The following is a 24828-nucleotide window of genomic DNA, read 5'->3' on the forward strand; positions in this document are numbered from 1 at the left end:
AACTATTGACTCCACTAGCAAAAAGGAATGAATTTATAGTTCAGGTAAATTCTGCCCTTTAATAGCTATGTGAGCTTAGGTAAGTCACATACCATCTCCAAGACCATTTCCTCATCTGTAAAGTGGAGAGGTTAACATGAATTATTTCACAGTGTTCTTCAGAGGACTAAACCAAATCAGACATACAAATCATTGAGCACAGTTTCTGGTACATAAACAAGTGCTTATAATAGTAGTTGCTATTATAATTGATGTTGTTTTTTGTTATGCTTGTTACTTGGAATTACCGAGAAAAGTAACTATTTTAATCAATAATGACTAAATAAATTGTGGCGCATACTCATACTAACTTTTCAACAGCAGAACGTTTCTGAGATTTCCCTTGGTAGTTCAAAGCCATTTTGGTTTCCATTCCAGTGTAAACAGCAACTCCTAAGAAATTACAGAATATAATGAAAACTAAGAACTTGTCAACCAACTCCTCACACAGCTGGCTCTATGAATTTTTAAGCCTATAAAACCAGGAAATCTAGGCCCTCTTCCACTCACCAGTTGTATATCATTTATAGTATAATTTTAATTATATAGAGTATTTGTCATATTTCTTCTTAATTTACCACCTTATAAATTCCCAATATCTAAATATAGGTTTAGATTAAATGGCAAACCTGCCATGTTTACTTTTTAATATGCACTATTTATTCACAGCCTTTACAAAGCATATTTTTTGATAAGTATATCTTAAAAATTGTTCACCATATATCTTCTCGGTATTTTTTAGTGTAGCTCCTTTCAGCAAGAGATTTTCAGGTCCCAAAGACCTAAATAAAAAATGAACACAGCTTATCCAAACAAGCCAATAGCATCAACAACTCTGGGGACAGATTTTGCCCTGACACACACCTATTTCCAAGGGGTTCAGAATGTATCTGTCTACTTATACCATATGCTTACTCCCCAGGACAAGCTGAAAGGTCCTTCATTCTGAAGTTACTTGAGGGTACAGCACAGATGGAAGCACAGTACGGGAGTAGCCAGCAACACACAGAGGCAAAAAAATACATGGGGGGATAAAAGGATTATGAATCATAGATAGCAAGACGAGAACAGGACAGAGCAGCAGATCGCAAGACACAAAAGCAGAGAGTCACAGATAAAAGACTGGGAATGCAAACATCAAGGTAGGAAAAATACACTGACATATTTGGAGAGAATAAACCCTCCTTTTGGGGGATCACTGGGGACCCTGTATTTCTTTAACTTCTTTTTGAGTGTGGCTGTAAAGGCCAAGTGGAAAAGTTGCGGTAACTAATACGATGATAGAAGAGGAAAGAAAGCATCCCTTTTTGTATGAACTCCTTGATAAATTGTATGAAGGCTGATACAATTTATCATTTTACTGAAGTTTTAATTATCATTTTAATGAAGACTTTCATTTTACGTAAGTCCAGGTAGTTCTTCCAGCATTTTACCCACTGCTTACTTTCTCAATTACTTTCCCACTGTTCTCCAGGTGTAATTTCAATGTTGTCAGCCACTCTACAACCGAGGATAACAAATACCATGGCTAGAACAGGTTTGGGAATATCATCCAAAGTGTCTAGAGCTCTGCTATTTTTGAAACCCTAAGCATTACTTCTAACAGCCCCCTCCCCACAACACAGAGACCCTATTACCATAACCCTACCAATCACAAGGTTAGTTGCTTATTCACCTTTATATTCCTTTTTTTTTTTTTTTTTCCGAGATGGAGTCTTGCTCTTGTTGCCCAGGGTAGAGCGCAATGGCTCAATCTTGGCTCACTGCGACCTCCGCCTCCCGGGTTCAAGAGATTCACCTGCCTCAGCCTCCTGAGTAGCTAGGATTACAGGTGTGTGCCACCACGCCCAGCTAAATTTTGTATTTTTAATAGAGACGGGGTTTCACCACATTAGCCAGGCTGGCCTCAAACTCCTGACCTCAGGTGATCCACCCACCTCAACCTCCCAAAGTGCTGGGATTACAGGCGTGAGCCACCGCACCTGGCCTATATTCCTTTCTATAATAGAAAGGTATTTGGTTATTTTGGTCGATTTAAAAGAAAAATAGACCCCCTCCCCCCCGCCACGCAACCAAAGGACAAATTAAAGAAACAACAAACTTACCTGGCAACAGCCTCAAGACTATTACTATAGATATTGATTCGCCCAACAAATCTGTAAAAAGAACAAAATTGCAAATGTGTTTTCCACATCCAGGTGAAATCCATGTACCAGAAATATGAGAATGAATGAAAATACAAATAATAAAACAGAGATAGATAAAACTGTGAATGAACTACAAAAGCCTATTATATTTCTGGGGAAAAAAAAGTTATGTTGAATTGATAAGGTGTATAACATTTTCATATAATTTTTAAATAACATGATGGGATTATAGGAGCAGAAACAAACGTCGTCAATTGATTTTCAAGTTCTGTTTAACATCATGCAAGCACACAACACCTCTCTCTTTTATAAGGTATATAAATAACGTAACTTCCATCTTGGATCGTGTGAAGAAAGGTTTCTGGTCCTAAAATACAATTTTCAAAACTGCTAGTTTAGTAGTTCTTCCACTTGAGTGTGCATCAGAATCACTGGAGCGGTTATTAAACCACAGATTTCTAGGTCCCATCCCTGGGCTTCTGATTCAGGTTCCCCAGTAATGCTGCTGCTGCTGGTCCTGAAACCACTCTTTAAACCATAGTACTAGTCTTAGACAGTGAACACTTGAGTGCCATCTTGGAAATGTCCAGCCTGTGACTTGTAGTTGATCTCAATATTGAGCTTGACCTAATCACTTAATATAATAGGTGTATGGTAACCTGTATTTCTGCAAAATAAGGTAAAAATACCTAATCCCTTGTTAACATGAGTGTTTTATAAGCTGCATTGTAAACAGCATTTTCCCCAGAAAATAGAAATTACGCATATACACAAAATATGAAGGTTTGCTCATTCATTCATCATATATTAATTGTGCCAGTGCTATACTAAGTGCTAAAGATATACTAATAATCAAAAAAGAAATGCCCCTTGCCCTATAGAAGACAAGTAAATAGGCAATTACGACGCAAGTGCTTACCACTACAGTAACAGAAGTACAAGGTATTCTGAAGGCACAGAGCAAGGCATTCAGTCGTCTAAAGAAATTAGGAATAACCTACCCTGTCCTATCATTCTCCTTCATACTTAAAGCAACTGAAAAATATGGGGGCTGTCCTATAAATATGCAAGGGTATAGATACTGTTCTCTAGCTCAGGCAGAATAAGTTACTCCATTTTCTGCGATTCCATAGACCTTACACTCACCTCTATTATCACCTTGTATAAGTTTAGCTTTATTACTTTATCTCTTTTGCTCACAGTGAGTCCCTTGAAGGCAGAGAATAGCTGTTACACTTTCTGGCCCTAGTTCCTATCATCAAGGTGGATACAGAAGAGGAAGGGAAAAAGGAAAGAAAAAATGATGAGAAGGAGGGAGGTCATTGTTCTTGAAGTAGAATGAATACTTTGTTTTTCCACTAGTAGGTGTTAGTGTAAACTACATCCAACCACTTGGTCGCTCATTATGACTAACAGCATGCATGAACAAGATGGGTAATGGATGCCATCTGCAATGGTAGAATAGGATAAAATTAATTAGCCGACGTGGGGATAAAACCTGTTACGCTACCCTCATTAGTACTATGCTCTAATCAACCAAACTAACCAGTCTTGAAATCAAATGCCAAATTTTTTGACAACTCACAATGACTAATAATCAGCAAATCTACTCCAGAGAGCCTAAGTATAGTAAAATAGAGGAAATTACATCATTTTACTCATCCCTTAACTGTTTACTGTGGACAAGAAATAGCCTATTTGCAATCCTTAGTGCATCATGATCATTGTAAGAAAGGATAGAGCCTACTAATTGCATGAAGAGGATATCCTCCTTCTCTCTTTAATGTTAGATGGCATGTAAAAGGATTTGTTTTTTATTAACTCTGGTTACTGTGTCAGTCTGATAGATCAGCTTTACAGGGTAACATAATCTAAAATTTTGATATATGGCCATGTTTACAAGTAATAAAAATAAAAGAAAAATCATAAGATACCTGGGCCCACAATGATTTATCCTGGGCTGATAGTGAACAAGGCTGATTTGATTCATTTTTCTGCCAGAAGGAAGGAATAGCCCATAAAAACACAAATGAGAGTAGGCTGGTAAGTGGTGGGTGTTTCTTTTGCAATACTATTAGCAAAGAGAAGCAGAGCCAAGAAACAGACGTAAAATGAAACCAGGTGATTCTTACTTATAGAGGTCAGGTTGAGGCTGTTCACATTCAATTGCTGCTCGGAGGGTATCAATGGATTCTGCTGTACACAGTGCAATGGTATCACGTACTGCATAATGTATCTAGTTGAAAGCAGAAGAAAAAGTGAAAACCAAAAAAACTGTTTCTTTTCATAATCATACACCCAACTGACTTCAGGAACAAATTTAGTATGTTTTAGTAAGAGGCTTTGGCAGAATAAACAAATATTAACATTTCCCACTAAATAAGTTTTATGGTATTATTATGAAAATATATTACAAATAATTAGAAAGATAACCTGCTGCAAGGGGGGTTTCAAAGACAATTAAATACCTAAAAGCTCTTCTTGACACTGACAGCTGAGAGGATTCTATTCACAACATGCATATAATTAACTGAAACCACGTGAAAAAGTTAATACATTTTTTTTTCCTATTTACGAACTGAGACTTATTATTTTGCTCACTATAGTGTATGGGCAATGGAGATATACACATATGAATTGAACATAACCTTTTTGGTCACAAAAATGCCAAAATTTTGCCAACAGCAAGAAAAAATCATTAATAGTTCCATTACACAAATAGCTTAATTAATGATCTTGAAAATGTTCAATATGGATACATTTTGTACGAGGGGCAGGGAGATGATGTGTCTTGCAATAGTCAGATAATTAGAATATTCTACTAGTGTATATTATGCACTTGATTCATCCAGAACTCAAGGCAGGTGCCAATAAACCCATTTATAAATCATCAAACAAGGGCTAAAGCAGATGCAAAGAGCTCACCACTGAGGCAGAAGAGAAAGTTGTTGTCATCGTCTTGGGGGAATATTACGGCAATGTCTGAACTACATTTAAAACTAACTCCTGATTTTGAAAACCTCTGTACTTTTTAGCTGATTTGATCAGAACAACTTAACTGAAAAAAGAAACTACCTGAAAGTTTTCTTACTCCAAATAACTTTTTCACTATCAGTAAATCTTTATGTAGATTTCTTGATTTATATCCCTAAATTGTAACTTTGTTTTTGAACAGGTTAAAAGCAGGTCATTACCATGCTTTTGAAATACAGAATTAGTCATCCAATAGGTAAAGGTTCTTTTTTACATACTGAGTCCTAGTCTTCAACTCCAGGTGGAATAAACAAACAGAGGAGCCCTCCAAGGATATAGCCAGCGGTGAATCACTACAGTAACCCTCCTTAAAGGCAGCATAGAGAGGATACATCTTCATGCCCTGTGGAGCTCTGGACCATGGCCAAGAAAACCGACTGTGCCAGAAAGTATATGAGGGAAATAAGTTACCCCCATTTGACCAAATTTACTTTAAGTCACTTATAATTATAAGTGAGTTATAATTTGTTATACGTACATAAAACGTTGCTTTATTACTTACTTATAAAGCAAACATTTTCCAAACTACACCCGTTTTTTTGTTTTTTTTTTTTTTTTTTGAGATGGGGTCTCGCTCTGTCACCTAGGCTGGAGTGCAGTGACGTGATCTTGGCTCACTGCAACCTCCGCCTCCCAGGCTCAAGCAATTCTTGTGCCTCAGCCTCCTGAGTAGCTGGGATTACAGGCGCCTACCACCACGCCTGGCTAATTTTTTTGTATTTTTAGTAGAGACAGGGTTTCACCATGTTGGCCAGGTTGGTTTCGAACTCCGAACTCAAATAATCCGACTGCCTCAGCCTCCCAAAGTGCTAGGATTACAAGCGTGAGCCACCGCACCCAGCCCTAAGTTATTTTTAAATAGGAATCAAATTACTCCAGGTTAGGTTTCTTATATCCCAAGAATATACATTTTTAATGAAAATATACAACATTTTAGAAAAAAAAAATAGATCAAATTGTAAGGTTAGCATACATGAAGCTATTTGTATAGTTACACAGTTTAAGCCTATGATTACTCCCATTTTAAAGAGTCTAAATATTAAATAGGCTGTGTCAATATTAAATTCAAGCAGTGCTATAAAAATTGTGGGAGCTTTTACTTGGGGCTCAGTTTCTCCACACCTAATTACCAACCACCCTTTTATCCAAAGATGAGTGTTTGCTTAGAAGTTAAAAAAACAATTATATAACAGCTGTTTTCAAATACAAAACCTAAGAAAAATAAAAATAAGAAAAAATAAAAGATTAGAGGGTGGTGGGAGGCAGTATTGTATGATTAACTATCCTGAGATCAAAAGGTTTAGGTAAGGTTTAGTCTGTTACCTTGCAATTGGATTCCCCATCAAGACTGGCTGTAGTGACATAACAGGTTCCATCAGTGGTGCAAGATGATAGAAGAATAAGATCACAGGGAAAGGTTTCATCTGCCTGTACTTCTACTACATCACCAACCTAGAATTGATAAATAAATATAAATATTTTAAATTCCAAACAAAGCATTCATTATACTCATACAAAAGTCAAAACATTAGCAAGAGATTAGCTCTGGGGCTTTGAGAGTATCTCAGCATCCTACAGCATGTGAAAGGTGATGAAAGAATATTACTCAATATTCAGAATCCTCTTTAAAGTCAGAAGGAGTTAGGATGCTTTCAGATTACCTTAGCACTGACCTTTACCTTTAATAAATGATTCTGACACCTTTTGCTCTCTGATATTTCTTGCACAGATGTTTGATAAAACAATGACAATATCACTTCATGAATGAATCAAGAAAATCTACATGTCACAAATTGGGCACTTCATGAACACCGAGCAGCCACACTCCCACTCTGTACCACGCATATTTCAACATACTTTGCCTGCCATGTGATAACAACTGTGTTGTTGGGTGCCAGGTCCTTCTTCAGTGCTCAGAAAATCCCAGTTAATTAGAGAGGCATTGATTTTTCCCATAATATTTGAATTTTTTTTTTCTACAGGTCACTTTCTATGAATTCACCTGCTGTCAGGAGAATCACTTAATACAGCAATAAGAAACAATTTCTTATCAGCAAGTACCCAAAGCTCAAGGAGAGGAAAAACCTGAGAGAATAAATCAGGAATAATTTAATAATGTAGGGTTAAGTAAATCATAACCGTTAAAAGTTTGGACTCTAACCTGACTTCTTGTCCCAGCTCCGCCACTTAACCGTATGACGACCTTAAATAAGTGTCTTAGATGATTGCAACTACCTCAGAGAATTAATGTGAGCATGAAATGATGATACAAGAAAAGTACTGAGCAAAGTGCCTGCCACGTATTAACCACTTCAAAGGTGTTAATTATAATTATTACCAACATCCCGCAACTACTTTACTCCCAACTTATGAATAGTCATAACATTTTTTTGGAAAGATGTAAGAAATCCTCCAGTCTGGTGCTTCCCAAGATTTTCACATCATAGTACATGTTGAAAATTATAAATAATATTTTTGTACAGCACCCTCAGGTAAAGGGAAGAGGCTGCTGGATGCAGAAGATAACCCACTTTAGAAGGGAGTCAATATTTAGCACAGTGACCTAAACACACTGACTGTGAAATGCTAGGTAATACATGCAACACCTGACCCTATTTGCAATATGGTTTGGCAGATAAAGATGAGGATTTCAAGACCTATTCAGGAACAATTTTATTTTCTTTGCCAATCTTAATCACTAGCCAAGATCAACAGCATCAATAATTGAACTAATTTGTAAACAATATTTTGTTTTGTTGGATTGTTCCTTCCTCACTTACATAAACACTTATGTTGCTTACATAAAACCACAATTTATGCTTACATATGCAGAAGGGAGATAACAAACAGAATCCTAACACATCTTACAAGAAGGAAATACCCATTACAGGTTGCAAGATGACTCTCAGGCATTGATAAATAAAACACACAAAGAGCATTTTTTTCAACCGTTAGGATGTAGTCGGATATGAAATATAAAGACCCCTACATCTGCAGTGCAAGCTCAGACCGACAAGATGGGTAGGAGTCAGATCACAAAGGGCTTGGCAGGCCAGCCTAAGGGATTTAGGCCTCACCCTAAAGGTAAAAGGATAGGTACAGGACTTTTAAAGACAAGGAATAACATGATCTAGTTAGACAATGAACTCTAGAGGTCTATTTACCATTTTAAAAGCCACAATAGAACATCACCACTTCCCATTACAAACATTAGGGAAAAAATGGATAATCTAAAAAATAATATGTATTTAGTCCATCAGAGAGTTGAGGTTGCAAAGCAACCAAGTGAACTGAATTTCAAAGGGTAACAAGTGTTTCTGAGGAGAGACAGGACAGATGAACTCTTTCATAACTGACCAAGCATAGAAGGAAGAGATGGCTACCATGAAAGTGGGTAAGAAGAAAACAACTAGATTTTTAACCAATTCTTAAAGACTGGGTGTGAGCTAGTATGACAGTTCAGAATCTCTACAAGCCTGGGAGACAAGAAGAGACCACAACCATTCACCAGCTCTTCTCTAGAGGCTTCTACTCAGTGTTCATGAGAAAGCATACAGGCAGGAGACCTAAAAGAACCTTTCTCACTGGTACAGGCGTACAGGTGATGACTGACTGCTGTGAAGAAACAGGCACAAAAATAACATGCCAGAATCACGGACCCCTTTCTCATATTAAGCAAACCCCATCTGCATCTAGGAGAAAGGCAGGAAACCTTCCCTGGCATAGTCTCAGGGAAACATCACTACTGTTAGAGGAGAGGTAGAAACAAAAGTGACCTGCTACAGGGGATTGGACCTGCTACAGGGAATGGGACAGGAAACCTATTCATACCAAGAACCTGGCACTGATACAAGGTAGAAGTTCAGTTACTATGGGGGCGGGGGCAGGAATATTGAGAAAGTCTTACCCTAAGGCTTTGGTGCATATGGCCTGCTTAATATTGAGATTGGAACGAGAAAACCAAGAAACCACTCTGTTCCCGCCAAGAGCCTTACACTGAGTAACTGAGTAACAAACAAGAAACAGCAGTCTACCACTGCAGAAAAAGCAAGGTAACGGGGGTGGGGCGGGGGGGGCAGAAGGGGGCACCCTCTGTGACTCGGGAGTACAGGATGTGCTGAAAGCAGACAGTAGAACAGGAACACCATCAAAAACTCTCCGGCACACCAGGCCCCACGCAAAGCTCAAGGTAGTAAGGTAATAGCGTTCTACCACTTAAGGAATTTGAAGTGGCACACTAAAAACATCAAAAACCAAAGTCAGCCCAACTCTTGACTAGACTGTCTCAACCCCCAACAATAGTGGCCTGACAGAAGAAGCCAGGCCCATTTCAGAACACATGTACCACTGACCTCAGTGAATAACATTCTTTTACATACAATGCCCAAAATTCAATTAAAAAATGAAACGTACAAAAACACAAGCAAAAAATGAGCCATCATTGAAAGATAAAGCAGTCCGTGAAACCAGACCCAAAATGTCCAGATTTTATAATTATGAAACAGGGACTTAAAAATAGCTATGATTAAGATGTTAAATGGGTGGGGTGTGGTGGCTCACATCTATATTCCCAGCACTCTAGGAGGCCAAGGTGGGAGGATCACTTAAGGCCAGGAGTTTGAAACCAGCCTCGGCAACTTAATAGAACCCCATCTCTACAAAAAATGATTATAATAATTAGCCAAGTGTAGTTGCACACCTATAGACCCAACTACTCTGGAGATGGAGGTGGGAGGACTGCCTGAGCCCAGGAGTTCAAGGCTGCAGTAAGCTATGACTGTGCCACTGTACTCCAGCCTGGGCAACAGAGTAAGACCCTATCTCTTAAAAAAAAAAAAAAAAAAAAGAAGAAGATATTAAATGGTATGGTATTTAGTGGAAAAGGTAGACAACATATAACAGTGGATGAAGAATGCTTGCAGAGAGATGGATACTATAAAAAAATGAAAATGTAAAGTTAGAAATGAAAAACATGTTATCAGAGATGAAGATTTCCTTCAACTAGTGGACTGGGTACAACAAAGGAAATAATCACTAATTCTGAAGACAGAGCAAACTAAAATTATCCAAAGTGATACATAAACAGGAGAAAAAGGAGTGTATTTAAAAAAACAACAAATTACTCAAGGGAGAAAATATCAAACAGCATAATAGTCATGTAATTGGAGTACCAAAAGAATAGAGAGAATGAGGCTGAAAAAACATTTCAAAACTGTTTTTTTATCCAAAGTTAATCAAAGTCAACAAACAACAGATCCAAGAGAACTTAGAGAAGGATAACTACGACGAAAAAAATGTAGGCATATCATAGTCAAACTGCTGAAAACTGAAAATAGAAAGAAAAATGTGAAGGCATCAATGAAATATTATATACACAAGAACAAGAATAGAAATGAAACAGACTCATTAGAAACTATGCTTACCAGAAGACAATGAAGTAATATATTTAAAGTACTAAAAGAAAAAAAAACCCCACCAATCCATAATTCTATATAGCCGGAAAAATAATTTTTGTAATTGAAGGTAAGATAAAAAACTTTTCCATAGGAACATTCACTTCCAGCAGATTTACACTATAAAATATTACAGAAAGTTCTTCATGGATAAAAAATAAGACACTATATGAAAATTTAAATCTACATAGGGAAATGATAAAAATGTGGGTAAATATGAAATATAGTTCTTATTGCTAATCTTTTAAAAACAGTTTTAGGCCAGGCACAGTGGCTCCCACTCGTAATCCTAGCACTTTGGGAGGCTGAGGTAGGCGGATCACCTGAGGTCAGGGGTTCGAGACCAGCCTGGCCAACATGGCAAAACCCCGTCTCTACTAAAACTACAAAAATTAGCCACACGTGGTGCCACATGCCTGTAATCCCAGCTACTCAGGAGGCTGAGGCAGGAGAATCACTTGAACTCAGGAGGCAGAGCTTGCAGTGAGCCGAGATCGTGCCACTGTACTCCAGCCTCGGTGACAGAGTGAGACTCTGTCTTAAAAAAAAACAAAAAAACAGGTTTTAAAAAGTTAATTACAACCTAGTAATTCTGCTCTAAGTTATATACTCAAAAGAATCAAAGGCAAAAACTCAAACAGATACTTATATACCAATGTTCGCAGCAGCACTAATCAAAATAGTCAAAAGTTCGAAATAACTCAAATGTCCATCAACATATAAATGGATCAACAAACTGTTATATACATATAATGGAATATTATTCACCTTTAAAAGGGAAGAAATTTCTGATACATGCTATAACATGGATCAACCTTGAAAACATTACGCTAAGTGAAAGAAGCCAGACATGAATGGACAAGTATTGTATAACTCCACTTACATAAAGTATTGAGGATAGGCAAATTCATAGAAACAAAATGTATTAATAGAATAGAGGCCACAAGGGGCTGAGGAAGGGGGAAATGGGAAGTTACTGTTTAATTAATAGAGCTTTGTTTGGGATAATGGAAAAGTTCTGGAAATGGATAGTGGTGATGGTTGTACAACATTGTGAATGTACTTACTATAAAAAAAACTGTACACTTAAAAATGGTTAAATGGGGCCTGGCGTGAGCCCAGCAGTTTGGGAGGCTGAGGCGGGCGGATCACCTGAAGTCAGGAGTTCGAGACCAGCCTGACCAACATGGAGAAACCCCGTCTCTACTAAAAACACAAAAAAATCAGCCGGGCATGGTGGCACATGCCTGTAATCCCAGCTACTTGGGAGGCTGAGGCAGGAGAATCACTTGAACCCAGTAGGCGAAGGCTGCAGTGAGCCAAGATCGCGCCATTGTACTCCAGCCTGGGCAACAAGAGCAAAACTCCGTCTCAAAAAAAAAAAAAAAAAAAGTTAAATGGTAAAGTTTATTTTATATATTTTATTACCAAAAAAGACAACTCACAGGCAAAAATAGTAACATATTGTGGGCTTTATAATATGTAAAAGTAAAACGTATGACAACAATAACACAAAGGGTATGAATGAGGAAATGAAAATATGCTCTCTGAATACAATGGAATTAAATTAGAAACCATAACAAAAAGGTATCTAGGTCAGGCACAGTGGCTCACGCCTATAATCCCGGCACTTTGGGAGGCCGGGGTGAGTGGATCACCTGGGGAGTTCGACACCAGCCTGACCAACGTGGTAAAACCTCATCTCTAACAACAATACAAAATTAGTCAGGCATGGGGGCGCATGCCTGTAATCCCAGCTACTTGGGAGGCTGAGGCAGGAGAATCGCTTGAATCCGGTAGGCGGAGGTTGCAGTGAGCCAAGACTGTGGCACTGCACTCCAGCCTGGGTGACAAAAGTGAAACTCCATCTCAAAAAAAAAAAATAACTAGAAAATTCCCAAATATTTAGAAATTACATAACAAACTTCTAAATAACCCATGAACCAAGGAAGAATTAGAGAGAAATTAGAAAATATTAAACTAAATGAAAATGTAAACATAATATATCCAAATTTGTAGGCTGTTGCTAAAGCAACACTTGGAGGAAAATTTACAGCATTAAACATTTATATTAGCAAAGATGTTCAAATAAACTCCTTTAACTAAATCTAACCTAACACCTCATTTTTACCCAAGGAGCTGCTTCTTTACCTCTTAGCATTGTTCCTCACTCTCTGCCCCAAGCCGTACGTTTTCACACTCTGCCTCTCTAAATTTTACAATCTATTTCATGCCCATCTCATGTGAGAAAACTGTTTTCATTCCCGTTTTCTAAATTCAGAGTATTTTTTTTTCAGAAGCACTCACTGGGTTCTGACCAGTTACCGTCTTGTATTTTTATTCTTTTAGCATTATGTGGCATGACTACTAAGTTAAACTATAAAACTTCTTGAGAGCATGAACCATCTCTTTTCATTCTTTGTAACCCTTCTAGAACTCAGCACAATATTTCAATACATCTTGGTTGATTCATTGGTTGAAGTACTAGAGCATAACTTTCATTTCTATTTGGCACTAAAGCATAACATATGATTGAGAGGTGTCTTACTACGTCTAGTTTCCGGTATTTATGCCAAAAAATACTCCTTCCATTAAAAATAATAGTGGCTTTACACTGGAATTCCTCAAGTCCTGTTACTAAGTCTCATTCTCTATGCCGTATGACATTCCATCCAGTCTCATGGCATCATATGGTATGTACAGACTGATGACACCCAAATTTCTACTTCTATTTAAAGCATCTCCTCTGAGCTCCAGGATTGACAACTCCAACTGTATGTCTAATAGGTTTCTCAAACTTAACATAGCCAAAAGTGAATCCCTGATTTCTCTTCACTCCCACCTCTGTCCCTAAATCTGTTTTTCTCCTAGGCTTTCCCATCTTATTTAAAAGCACCAGCATTTTCTTTAATAGCACTATCTAATTCACTCAGTCGCTCAGGCCAAAACCAGGAAGGCTATCTTAATTATTCTTTTTTTTTGTTTTTCTGTTTCTCTCACCCACTACATCCAATAAATCACTAATTCTGATGATTCTACCTCCAAAAAATATCCTGAATATATCCATTTCCCTTAAAATCTAAACAGGTAGTAGAGAGTTATGGTTAAGAGTATGGACTCTACACCTAGGCTTGCTTTAATTCAAATCTCAGCTTTCCAACTTACTAGTAGTGGGCAAGTTCCTTAACCTCCTTATGCCTCGGTTTCATTATTTGTAAAGAGAGGATAATAAAAATACCTACTTCATATGGCTGTTGTTGAGGGTTAAATGAGGTAATAGAATGTAAAAAAGATTGCCTGATATATACTACATACTATATAAATGGTGATTACTATTTTTATTATTGTTATCAATACTACTATCATCCTAATATAAGCCCTTATCATTTTTTGCCTAAGCTATATCTCTCTGATTGCACATTTGCCCATGCTTTCATTTTGCCTCTCTCCAGTTTTATTTTAAAAAATCATCAAGTCACTCTCCGGCTTTAACACTTCAAAGACTCCCCACCACACTGAGGATGCAGACCAAGTCTCTCTCTTGCTCAAAAGGAGTCTCAACAAACTCTTTCCCCCTACTCCCCAGCCAAGCAATCTGCTATTTAGAGACTGCTGGCTAATAAGCATCTCTTCCCACACACTTACACTCCAGAAACAGCTACATCAAATAGCATCTCACACAATAATTTAATCACAATAGTTTCACATTTATTTAATCAAGATTATACCTGGTTGAGTTCAGCCTCAAGGCAAAGAAGCTTGGTGGCGGGAAAGTGAAAAATGGGGGCCTTTGTAAAGGGGGGTGGGGTGGAATGTCAACAAAATCAGAAAGAGGAAATGAGAGAAAGGGAGAGATGTAGGAGGACTTTGCCTGCTTTGCAATTTTACGTAGTGTACTGGGAACAACAGACTGGATGCTATGAATCATTTAGGCAGCCTTTTGTTTTTGTTTTTGTTTTTTGAGACAGGGTCTCACTCTGTCACCCAGGCTGGAGTGCAGTGGCTCGATCTTGGCTCACAGCAGCCTCAACTTTTTGGGCTCAGGTGATCCTCTCACCTCAGCCTCCCAAGTGGCTGGGACTGCTTGGCTAATTATGTTGCAGAGACAGGGTTTCGCCATGTTGCCCAGGATGGATTCCAACTCCTAGACTCAAGCGATCAACCCAACTTGGCCTCCCAAAGTGCTGGGATTACAGGCATGAGCCACTGTACTCAGTCTGCCTTTGGTTCTTATGCTGATCAATAATGCTGAGTTTCTACAACTGTTTCGAAAACTTCACATCTTAACCTAACCTAGTTCAGCACAAGTTCCCCCTTGACCAGGATGTAGAGAATAGAGAAAAGAAAAAGTAGAAAAAGGAAGACATTCTATGTGAAACACTGGTGACCCTCCCACTCTGTAGTATTCCTCCCATCATTACTGTAAGAAGATGTGAGGAAACAACTATTGTTGGGCATATGGAGAACTCTTAAAATTCAATAAGAAAACAACCTGCTTTAAAAATGGGCAAAAACTAAGCAGCATCTCACCAACGAAGATATACAGATTGCAAAGAACCATATGAAAAGAAAGTCTGTATCACATGTTATCAGTGAAATGCTAATTAAGACAAAAGTGAGATAGTACTACACGCCTGTTAAAATGGCCAACATACAAAGCACTGACAACATCAAAACCCAGTCAGGATGTGGAACAACAAGAACTCCCATTCATTGTTGGTGGGAATGCAAAATGATACAGCTACTTTGGATGATAGTTTGGCAGTTTCTTACAAAATGAAACATACTCTTACCATACAATTCAGCACTTCTTTGTATTTATTCAGATGAATTGAAAATGTATGTCCACATAAAAACCTGCACACAAATGTTTATAGCAGTTTTACTCATAATTGCCAAAACTTGGAGGCAACTAAAATGCCCTTCAGTAGGTGAATGGATAAACTATGGTATATCCAGAAAATGAAATATTATTCATCACTAGAAACAAATGAGCTATCAAGCCATGGAAAAAGACATGGAAGAAACTTGAAAGCGTATTACGAAGTGAAAGAAGCCAATCTGAAAAGGCTGTATGATTCTAAATATGTGACATCCTAGGAAAGGCAAAACTATAGAGACAGCAAAAAGATTACTGGTTACCATGGGTTGGGGGGAATAAGGAATGAACAGGAAGAGAACAGAGGATTTTTAGGGCAGTGAAACTATCCTGGTATGATACTACTATGGATACATATGTACATGTATACAAATGTAGGATATGTGGATATGTATCCTATATCTGACAAAACCCACAGAATGTACAACACCAAGAGTGACTCCTAATATAATCTATGGACTCTGGGTGATAGTGTGCTAAAATAGGTTCACTGATTGTAACAATTCTGGTGTGGGATGTTGACAGCCAGAGAAAATGTGTTTGGGGACAGTGGGTTTATGGGTACTCTCTGTATTTTCTACTCAATTTTCCTGTGAACCTAAAACTGCTCTAAAAATATAATTTTTTCATTTAAAAAATCTAATGAGAACCAAAAAATTAGTGTTTGACAAGTCAAAAATGTTATTTGACAGGGGTCTTACTGGGTAAATAATAAATAATGATTAACTGGAATAAATAATTGCCTGAGACTGTCAAAAAAAAAATACTACTACCTTGGAAGTCTCATATGTTGCTGATGGGAATACAAAATGTTACAGGCACTGTGGAAAATAGTTTAGTGGTTCATTAAAAAGTTAAACATGTAATTACAATATGACCCAGCAATTTTCCTCCTAGGTATATACCTCAAAGAATTAAAAACAGGTGTTCAAACAAAAACTGTAATTCAATGTTCATAGCAATTCATAATACCCAAAAGGTAGAAACAACCCAAATGTTCATTAGCTGATGAATCAACAAAATGAAATGTTATTCAGTCATCAAAAGGAATGAAATGCTGCTATATACTATAATGCAGATGAACCCCCAAAAAAAACATTCTGAGTGAAAGAAGCTAGACAAAAAGGACACATAGTATATAACTGCATTTATATGAAACATTCAAAATACATACATCCATAGGGACAGAAAGAAGGTTAGTATTGCCAGGGCCTGGGAGGAGGGAGAAATGTGGAGTGTCCGCTTATGGGTATAGGGTTTCCTTTTTAGGGGATGAAAATGTTCTGGAACTAGATAGAGTTAACAGTTGCACAACATTATGAAGTACTAAATGACACTAAATTATACACTTTTAAAAGGTGTATTTTTACCATTAAAAAAGGAGTGGAATAAGAAAAACTACCTTGATTTTTTCACTTTCTTTTCTCACTCGCTTTGCATTTTCAATAATGTAAACAGTGCTTTTGTTGACTTCATTGTCAGCTCTATGTCTCAGCCAATCTTCATATCCCTGAAACATAAAAATAACTATATAATCGAGTTCAGATGAAATAACGCTGTTAATAAATTTATATATCCTCCCATGAGTCAACACCAAATATTTATAATTATAGCATTAATTTAAACTCAGAATGCTAGAGACAATGCTACACATTTTAATAGCAAATCTGAGATACATTTTCAAAATACTCCTTAGATAAATAGCTTTATTGTGTTAAAAGTATTCTCCATTCTTTAAACATTAATGAAAACACAAGCACTGGAGACTTACTGTTTTTCATGTGTGAAAGGCTATGATTTATTTTAATTGTACTCTTATTTGAGTTAATGTTAGTTCTCCCTACTTTTTAATTTGAATAAAAGATTGTCCTGAGTTTGTATTTTCTTATAGCCATAATCACTTACATATAATCTTTTGTAATATGCTGTAGTAAACTGTTCGAGTAATCATCTCCGAGGGAATATTTTAATTATTTCTCACCCACAGAGAATAGAAAAGGCAAGCTAGGATTGTTTTAGCAGAGAAGCTATGATAAGTTTTAGAGATCAACAGCTAAACTTTTCAACTGACTTGGTGATAAAAGAAAATATAAATTGGTATTCATCTTTTACAGTTAAAAGTAATCAGAGAAAGATTAAATGGCTCATTTTACTTTGGACTTTTCACCTAAAGTAGATTTAAGCCAAAAGATTAAAGAAGGAGGATGCTCATGAATGTTTGAGCATGACCTCCTCTCCTTTTTTATATACCTTTGCCTTTTTTCGTTGTAATAATGTCTGTACCTTTTCAAATACAACTGTTTGAAAAATCTCTTCATCGCCTCCCCCCACTTTTTTCCCCTCAGGTGCTATATCCATTCTTCTTCTGTCCTCTTTATGACAATGCTAGGCTATCACTTTATAGAGTACATTTTGTGATACTGGTGAAGAAATAAAGGCCCTAACATGAACCAGTATTGGGAGTAGAATGAATCAGTAAAAAAGCCTTTGAAAACCACACATGCTATTCTTGGAACCAGCAATTTTATGATGTTAAAGAAAATAATCCTACCAGTCTAAGGAAAAGAACATTCCAAAAGTCTTTATTTTGCAACTGAACACTTGATAAAATATTCTTGTAGTTCCTGGTAGGCAAGATGTAAGACCAGATAACCCCACGAGGAAAGGTAATCTTGTTCCCAATACTGCTAAGAAGACCTTTGCTTTGCAAGCTTCTTTGGTATCCTTTTAAAAAGTACTTTGTTAAGTATCATCTAAAAGTATGTTTGTAAATAGTCAGATGCTGTGGACTGACACAAAACATGCTTAACATTGTTAACCTACCCTTTCACCTCCAATTTCCTGTTTCCATTTTCATCTGGAATTTTTCAAACATACTAGCATACAAAATGTTCAAAATACTTCAAAGACATCCATATCACAATCTGTGGCAGTCTATCAGCTCTGACAAAAAACAGGAAATGTCCCCTCTACCTACTACCCCCTGAAGCGGTATAAGGAAAAAACAAGAAAATTAAAGTATTCTTCCCTTAAGTTCTCGCTACAGTCATAAACAATTTAAAAAATCCATAAAAATGGGAGTTTTTCCACACAGACATACCACACTGAAACAATTAATGTACATCAAAAATCTACCTCCTATTTCCTGACTGGGCTGTACCTTTTACCTGCTCTTTCTTTAACGTTTACACCCACACACACAGATACTGAAGAGGAAACAAGGAAATACATGAAGGATGTGCCTTACTATCATTTTAATAGGTTTTCAAGAGGAACCAAATATAAAATAGATCCATAAAGGATACTACCCACTGTATATAAATATGAAAAAGAGCCTTTGATAATGCAATTCCAACAAGCCTGGACTGAAATGCAGGTGTAAGTGTAAATAAGAAATTTACCTGCTTGATGGCTGTAACAGTTATAACAAAGAAAAGTGGAAGTCCACTGGTAACTGGGCTAGTTGGTGTGTCTACTGTGACCTAGATAAACAAATTAAATTGAAAGTAAAATGAAAATTTGTCATTAACTCATATGCAGCACTTACATGCTGCAAACATTTCAAACAGAAACATAGATAAAACACATTCCAGTAGTAGGGTAAATATTAATTTTCATTAAAACAAAAGCAAACTACATGGCAGTTAGTTTAAGAAATAGTCCTAAATTCAAGCATAGTTTTTATCCCAGCTTGGATTAACCCCTTTATTGAAATATATCCATTCACTTACCACCTATTTGCTGAGCACCATTCTGTCAGCCCTTGTGCTATTATCAGCCAAGCTCTAAAGATACTGCTTTAAACAAGATGGAGACAAGTCCCTGCATTCATGTAGCTGGCAGCTTATAGGAAAAAATCGGACAGTAAAACAAGTGTGTAGATTCTGAGGTCTGAAGGGCAAACAGGAGTTAACTAGACGAAAGGTAGTTTTCTAGGCACAGTGAACAGTATATGCAGGTCTCTAGGAAATAAAGGAAGCCAGTGGCAAGAGGGAGTGTGGTGCGAGATGGGGCTGGAAAGGGAGGCAGGAGCCAGACTGTGCAGGGCCCTCTAGGCCAAAGTAAGCTGTTCATTCTTTATCCCACAAATAGCAGGAAATCCTTGAAAGTTTTAAGCAAGGAAAGGTCACATGAACAGAAGTGCATTTTGAAAAGATCATTCTCACTGCTCTGTGGAAGATGAATTAGGGAACAAGAGTGAAGGCAGGGAGTCTATTTAGGAGGCTATTGCTGTAATCTAGGTGAAAGATGATGGCTTGGACTAGAGTGTTAGCGGCAGGCATGGAAAAAAGTTCTATAAATATTTAGGAGGCAAAAATGGCAACAGATAGAAGTGCTTATTAAAGATGTCTTCCAAGTATCAGGTTAGCATGTCTAGGTGGATGTTGTCATTCACTGAGACAGGAAATACTGAAAGAGAACTAGATTTAAGGAGGATGATCTTGAGTTCAATCTGCCCTCCCAACTCGTTGACTCTCATCTCCAACCCTCAACCAGGCCTGCCTCTATCATACACCCTGTGTTGTAGATACAACATATACTTCCATGTATGCAACGCTTCTACATGGCTCTGTGACTTTAGGCAATCTCTTCCCTATCCTTGAAATACCAGTTCAGCATTCTCCACCAGGTAAACCCCTTCTAATCCTTAAAGGCTCCGTTCAGATAGCATCTATTCTCTGAAGCCTTCTCAAATTCCTCTTGGGTAGAAAAAAATGATAACTTACACTGTATACACAAAGCATTCTGTTCATGCTTCTTGAATGGCTTTACTACATTAAGTGAATATATGACTGTTAATGTGACTGGTCTTCTCAGCTATAGCATAAATTCCTTAAGAGGATAAAAGCTATATCTTGATCTTCATTGTACCTGCTACCATTTTTGTTATCTGTCCTACTACACAGCACACAGTAGGTGGATGAGTGGTATACGTTTGCTGAACTCAAATGAAATGCGCTGCCCATCAAGTAGAATGATTCTTTCAAGCGGAATCCTCTAGGTAGTTTATTCTGTATCTGTAAGACATCTGACTATGGATCCAGAGGAGCTCCTTTTCAAATCTTCCATCATTCAGGATTAAAATAGGCTTTTGCCCATATTATATCCCAGATTGATTTTAAGTAGCAAGGCTAAATTCAATTACAGTACCATTTACTCAAAGCCTCAAAGTGGGTAAACAGAAGCACTTAGCATCAACAGGGAATTTGAGCAATTTCAATGGGATTTTCCTGCTTCATTTAAAAAATGAAATGAGAAAAAAAGTACCTTTAATGTAGTAAAATTATCAGGGGTAATTATGGCGACGAAAAGATTTTAATAGCTTACAGATTTAAAGATGGAAGATGCAATTTAAACTGTCTAAAATTTAAAACACAAAACAGTAGAAAGAATACAGAGAAGCAGATTGATCTAACTAGGCTCTCACCCTTAAAGTGAGTAAATGAATGAGGGAGAGCAAAAATGGTAATCAGGAAGATGAGTGAGAAGTTTCCAATTAGGCTGAAACTGGTATGTAACAAAATAAAACTATTAGTTTGAACTATTTTCAATTTTGATATATTCCATTTCATTTAATAGTACACAATACACGTCGTCCTAGGATGAGCAAAGATATGATATCCATAAAATTTCAAAGAAAGTAACAATGAAATAAAATCTCAACACGTTTTCTAGTAAAAATGCAACTTTAGAAATTTATAAAATGATAATCTTTAAATATTACGTTTCTGCTTTAAGAAGTCATATTATAATAAACTCTGGAATGTCTTTCTTTAATTACATGGCATTTTAAGGTTAGAAATAGACTGAAAATTTGTTTAAAGCAATCAAGTTTCTAAAAGTTAAGTGGCTGTTTAAGGAGCTCTTACCTGTACAAGGAAAATTATGAGAAAATAAAAATTTGCAATTCTTCTAAACTGTTCAAACAGATTCTTTGGGAGAAAATTCCAAAGTGTATACTGTAAGGGAGGAAGAAAAAAGAACACTATTATGAAAGAAACTTGAAAAATCTTAATAGTAATGACTGATTTTGAGTCCACATTATCATATAAAGTGATATTTAGTATGTCCAACATTTTGAAATCCAAATCTCACACATATACATAAGCATATATTTAGAGACATTTTCCCAACACTCAGCACAGTGCCTGGTACAAGGCAGACAATAAATTATTTGGATGGCCAGGCACAGTGGCTCACACCTGTAATTTCAGCACTTCAGGAGGCCAAGGCAGGCAGATCACCTGAGGTTAGGAGGTCAAGACCAGCCTGGCCAACATGGTGAAACCCCGTCTCTACTAAAAATACAAAAATCAATCAGATGTGGTGGTGCACACTGTAATCCCAGCTACTTGGGCGGCTGAGACAGAAGAATCACTTAAACCTGGGAGATGGAGGTTGCAGTTAGCTGAGATCTCACTACTGCACTCCAGCCTAGGCAAGAGAGCAAGAACAAGACTCTGTCTCAAAAAAAAAAAAAAAAAAGCCTGGGCAACATTGTGAAACCCCACCTCTACTAAAAATACAACACTTAGCTGGACATGGTGGTGCATGCCTGTAGTCACAGCTACTTGAGAGGCTGAGGCACGAGAATCACTTGAACCCAGGAGGCGGAGGATGCAGTGAGCTGAGATGGTGCCACTGCACTCCAGCCTGGGCGACAAAGCAAGACCCTGACTCAAAAATAAATAAATAATAAATAAATAATTTGGAGGAATGAATGAACACATTAATTTCTGGCTCAGCTAACCTCTGGAGTCTTGATGATCATAACAGATACCCCTGTGAATCATTCTGTCCCCTATGAGTACCTCCAATTTCCATGACAGCTGGGAAGGTGTATACACAACCCTGGGCCATGGAGGGCTTTCATTTTAATCAACAACATACCACTCTGGCCTGGGCTTTGGTAATTGGTAATAGGTAAAAGTTTCATGCTAAATTGCACATGGTCAGAAGACAAGAACTCTTAGGCCAACTGTCAACCGCAGAACTCTTAGGCCAACTGTCAACCATACTTTGTCCCTGAAACCTTAGGGTCAAGGACTGAATCATTTAAAAGTGACCAAAAAATGTTGAATTTTTCAGATGACCTAGTAAGACCAGAAACTAGAAAGAAAGAAATGTTTCTTAACCTAAAAAGCTAAATTTATATTTGAGAGTTCTGCAGTTGACAGTTGGCCTAAGAGTTCTCGTCTTCTGACCTTGTGCAATTTAGCATGAAACTTTTACCTATTACCAATTACCAAAGCCCATCCCAATTATCTGTATAATATGTGAGAACATATCCTTTAATAAGAGGTGACTGAAAAGCCAAGCTGTAGAGCACGACTTAATATACGGGAATTTACTAACCTTTCAGTTTAAAAAGGCTTATAGGCTCAAAATTTAGGGAATCCTCCGAGAAAAAAGACAAAAAGAGGCAAGTATATTCAGTAGAACAGCTGCATTACAACCAATAACCAACTTAGAAAATGTTCTACCTTGGAGTCCAAGAAGTATGTTAGGGAAGATAATTTTAAAATAAATGCAGAATTGTGCATGGATGTACATCACTTGGGAGAAGGAAGTCCACGCTTTTTATGAGATTCCCAAGGTAGCTTGTGACCAAAAACAGAAGTCACTCAAAACCACTGATCCAGTCACTTTGAAGCTGACATAGGTCAGACCAGCATTTTTAACTATCCCAATTATTTAAAATGAACTTTCTAAAACAATAAGCTAAACTCCAACAATAGGCTAATGGCTGAGCTTCTGGTATGTTACCCTTCTGTTCCCAAATGAAAGAGATTTTAATTAATCAAATAAGCATTACAGACAGAGTCATCTGTAAAAGGTGATATAAACACATCAAAAGGGAATACTTTTGTTGTTGTCGTTTTTAAGTCCCAACTGTTAGTTTACCACTGTTTTATTAAATGAACTGCTTCCTTGAGGAATTCTGATTATTCCCTTCATAGGAAATGACTGCCCTCTTCTCTCTTTCATCAAGTCATGAGCTATTATGAGATCAGGGAGCATGTCATAAGTCGCCTTACCACAGGTGCCTAGAACGATAGCTAGACGATAATTTAGCACACAAAAGGTATACAAGAAATCTTTATTAAAACTTGTGCCCTAGCCATTTACTCTACTGGTTTACCTAAAAGGTAAACTTAGTTTCTAGTACATCTTTTTTACTATAATACAAATGTAAGATTTTAATGCAGACCAAGAGAAGTCTACTTTTTAGAGTTTTCTAACTAAAAGTGAAATTGAGTTATAGCCATATACATCAAGTTATTCAAATTAACTTGTTTATCTAAAAAGTAGACTCTCCAGCTTGGTCAGTTGCTACAAAAAAAAAAACAATGTTATCTCAAGCATGACCTCCATGGCAAAAAAAAAAAAAAAAAAAAAGTTAATCACAAGAAGAAAATGTGTATAGCAGTTTTTTAGACACAATGATGAGAATTCAGTTTTTGTTACAAGTTAGTTCTTGCTTGGAGACGTCAGTAAACACTATTTATTTATTTATTTATTTATTTATTGAAACAGAGTCTCACACTGTCACACAAGCTGGAGTGCAGTAGCGTGTTCCCAGCTCACTGCAGCCTCTGCCTCCCAGGCTCAAGCAATCTTCCCGCCTCAGCCTCCTGAGTAGCTAGGACTACAGGCATACACCACCATGCCTGGCTAATTTTTGTTGTTGCTGTTTGTTTGTTTGTTTGGAGACAGAGCCTCACTCTGTCACCCAGGCTGGAGTGCAGTGGTGTGAACTCAGCTCATTGCAACCTCCCCCTCCCAGGTTCAAGCAATTCTCCTGCCTCAGCCTCTCGAGTAGCTGGAATTACAGGTGCGTGCCACCACACCTGGCTAATTTTTATATTTTTAGTAGAGACGGGGTTTCACCATGTTGGTCAGGCTGGTCTTAAACTCCTGAGCTCAGGCAATCTGCCCGCCTCGGCCTCCCAAAAGTGCTGGGATTACAGGCATGAACCACCGCGCCCAGCCAATTCTTGTATTTTTTGTAGATACGGGGTTTTCCTTTGAACCATCTCCCAGGCTGGTCTCGAACTTCACCCGCCTCAGCCTTCTGAAGTGCTGGGTTTACAGGTGTGAGCCACTGCACCGGGCCTCTTTTATACTATCTTTAAGTGCAACTATAAACTTAAAAAGCAGCCCAGACATTTAGAACATGTTTAAAACTACTTATACAGAAAACACCAGCTTTGGGCTGGGCATGACGACTCACGCCTGTAATTCCAGCTACTTGGGAGGCTGAGGCAGGAGAATC

At 37.5% G+C, this 24828-nt stretch overlaps 1 protein-coding gene across 5 annotated transcripts in view; it reads right to left on the bottom strand.

Moving 5' to 3' along the window:
• ATP11C (ATPase phospholipid transporting 11C) overlaps window positions 1-24828 on the bottom strand; it is a 203178-nt gene that overhangs the window by 70369 nt on the left and 107981 nt on the right. For all 5 annotated transcript variants that reach the window (XM_028842295.2, XM_015128326.3, XM_028842292.2 and 2 more), the window contains exons 3-10: window positions 21422-21511; window positions 18953-19033; window positions 16954-17061; window positions 6543-6671; window positions 4319-4422; window positions 2145-2195; window positions 757-821; window positions 351-432 (exon numbers count right to left, since the gene is read on the bottom strand). In XM_028842295.2, coding sequence (XP_028698128.1) covers window positions 351-432; window positions 757-821; window positions 2145-2195; window positions 4319-4422; window positions 6543-6671; window positions 16954-17061; window positions 18953-19033; window positions 21422-21511 — 710 coding nt within the window. The remainder of the gene's footprint in view (window positions 1-350; window positions 433-756; window positions 822-2144; window positions 2196-4318; window positions 4423-6542; window positions 6672-16953; window positions 17062-18952; window positions 19034-21421; window positions 21512-24828) is intronic.

This window comes from Macaca mulatta, chromosome X (assembly GCF_049350105.2).
Source record: "Macaca mulatta isolate MMU2019108-1 chromosome X, T2T-MMU8v2.0, whole genome shotgun sequence".
Classification (NCBI taxonomy): Eukaryota; Metazoa; Chordata; class Mammalia; order Primates; family Cercopithecidae; genus Macaca; species Macaca mulatta.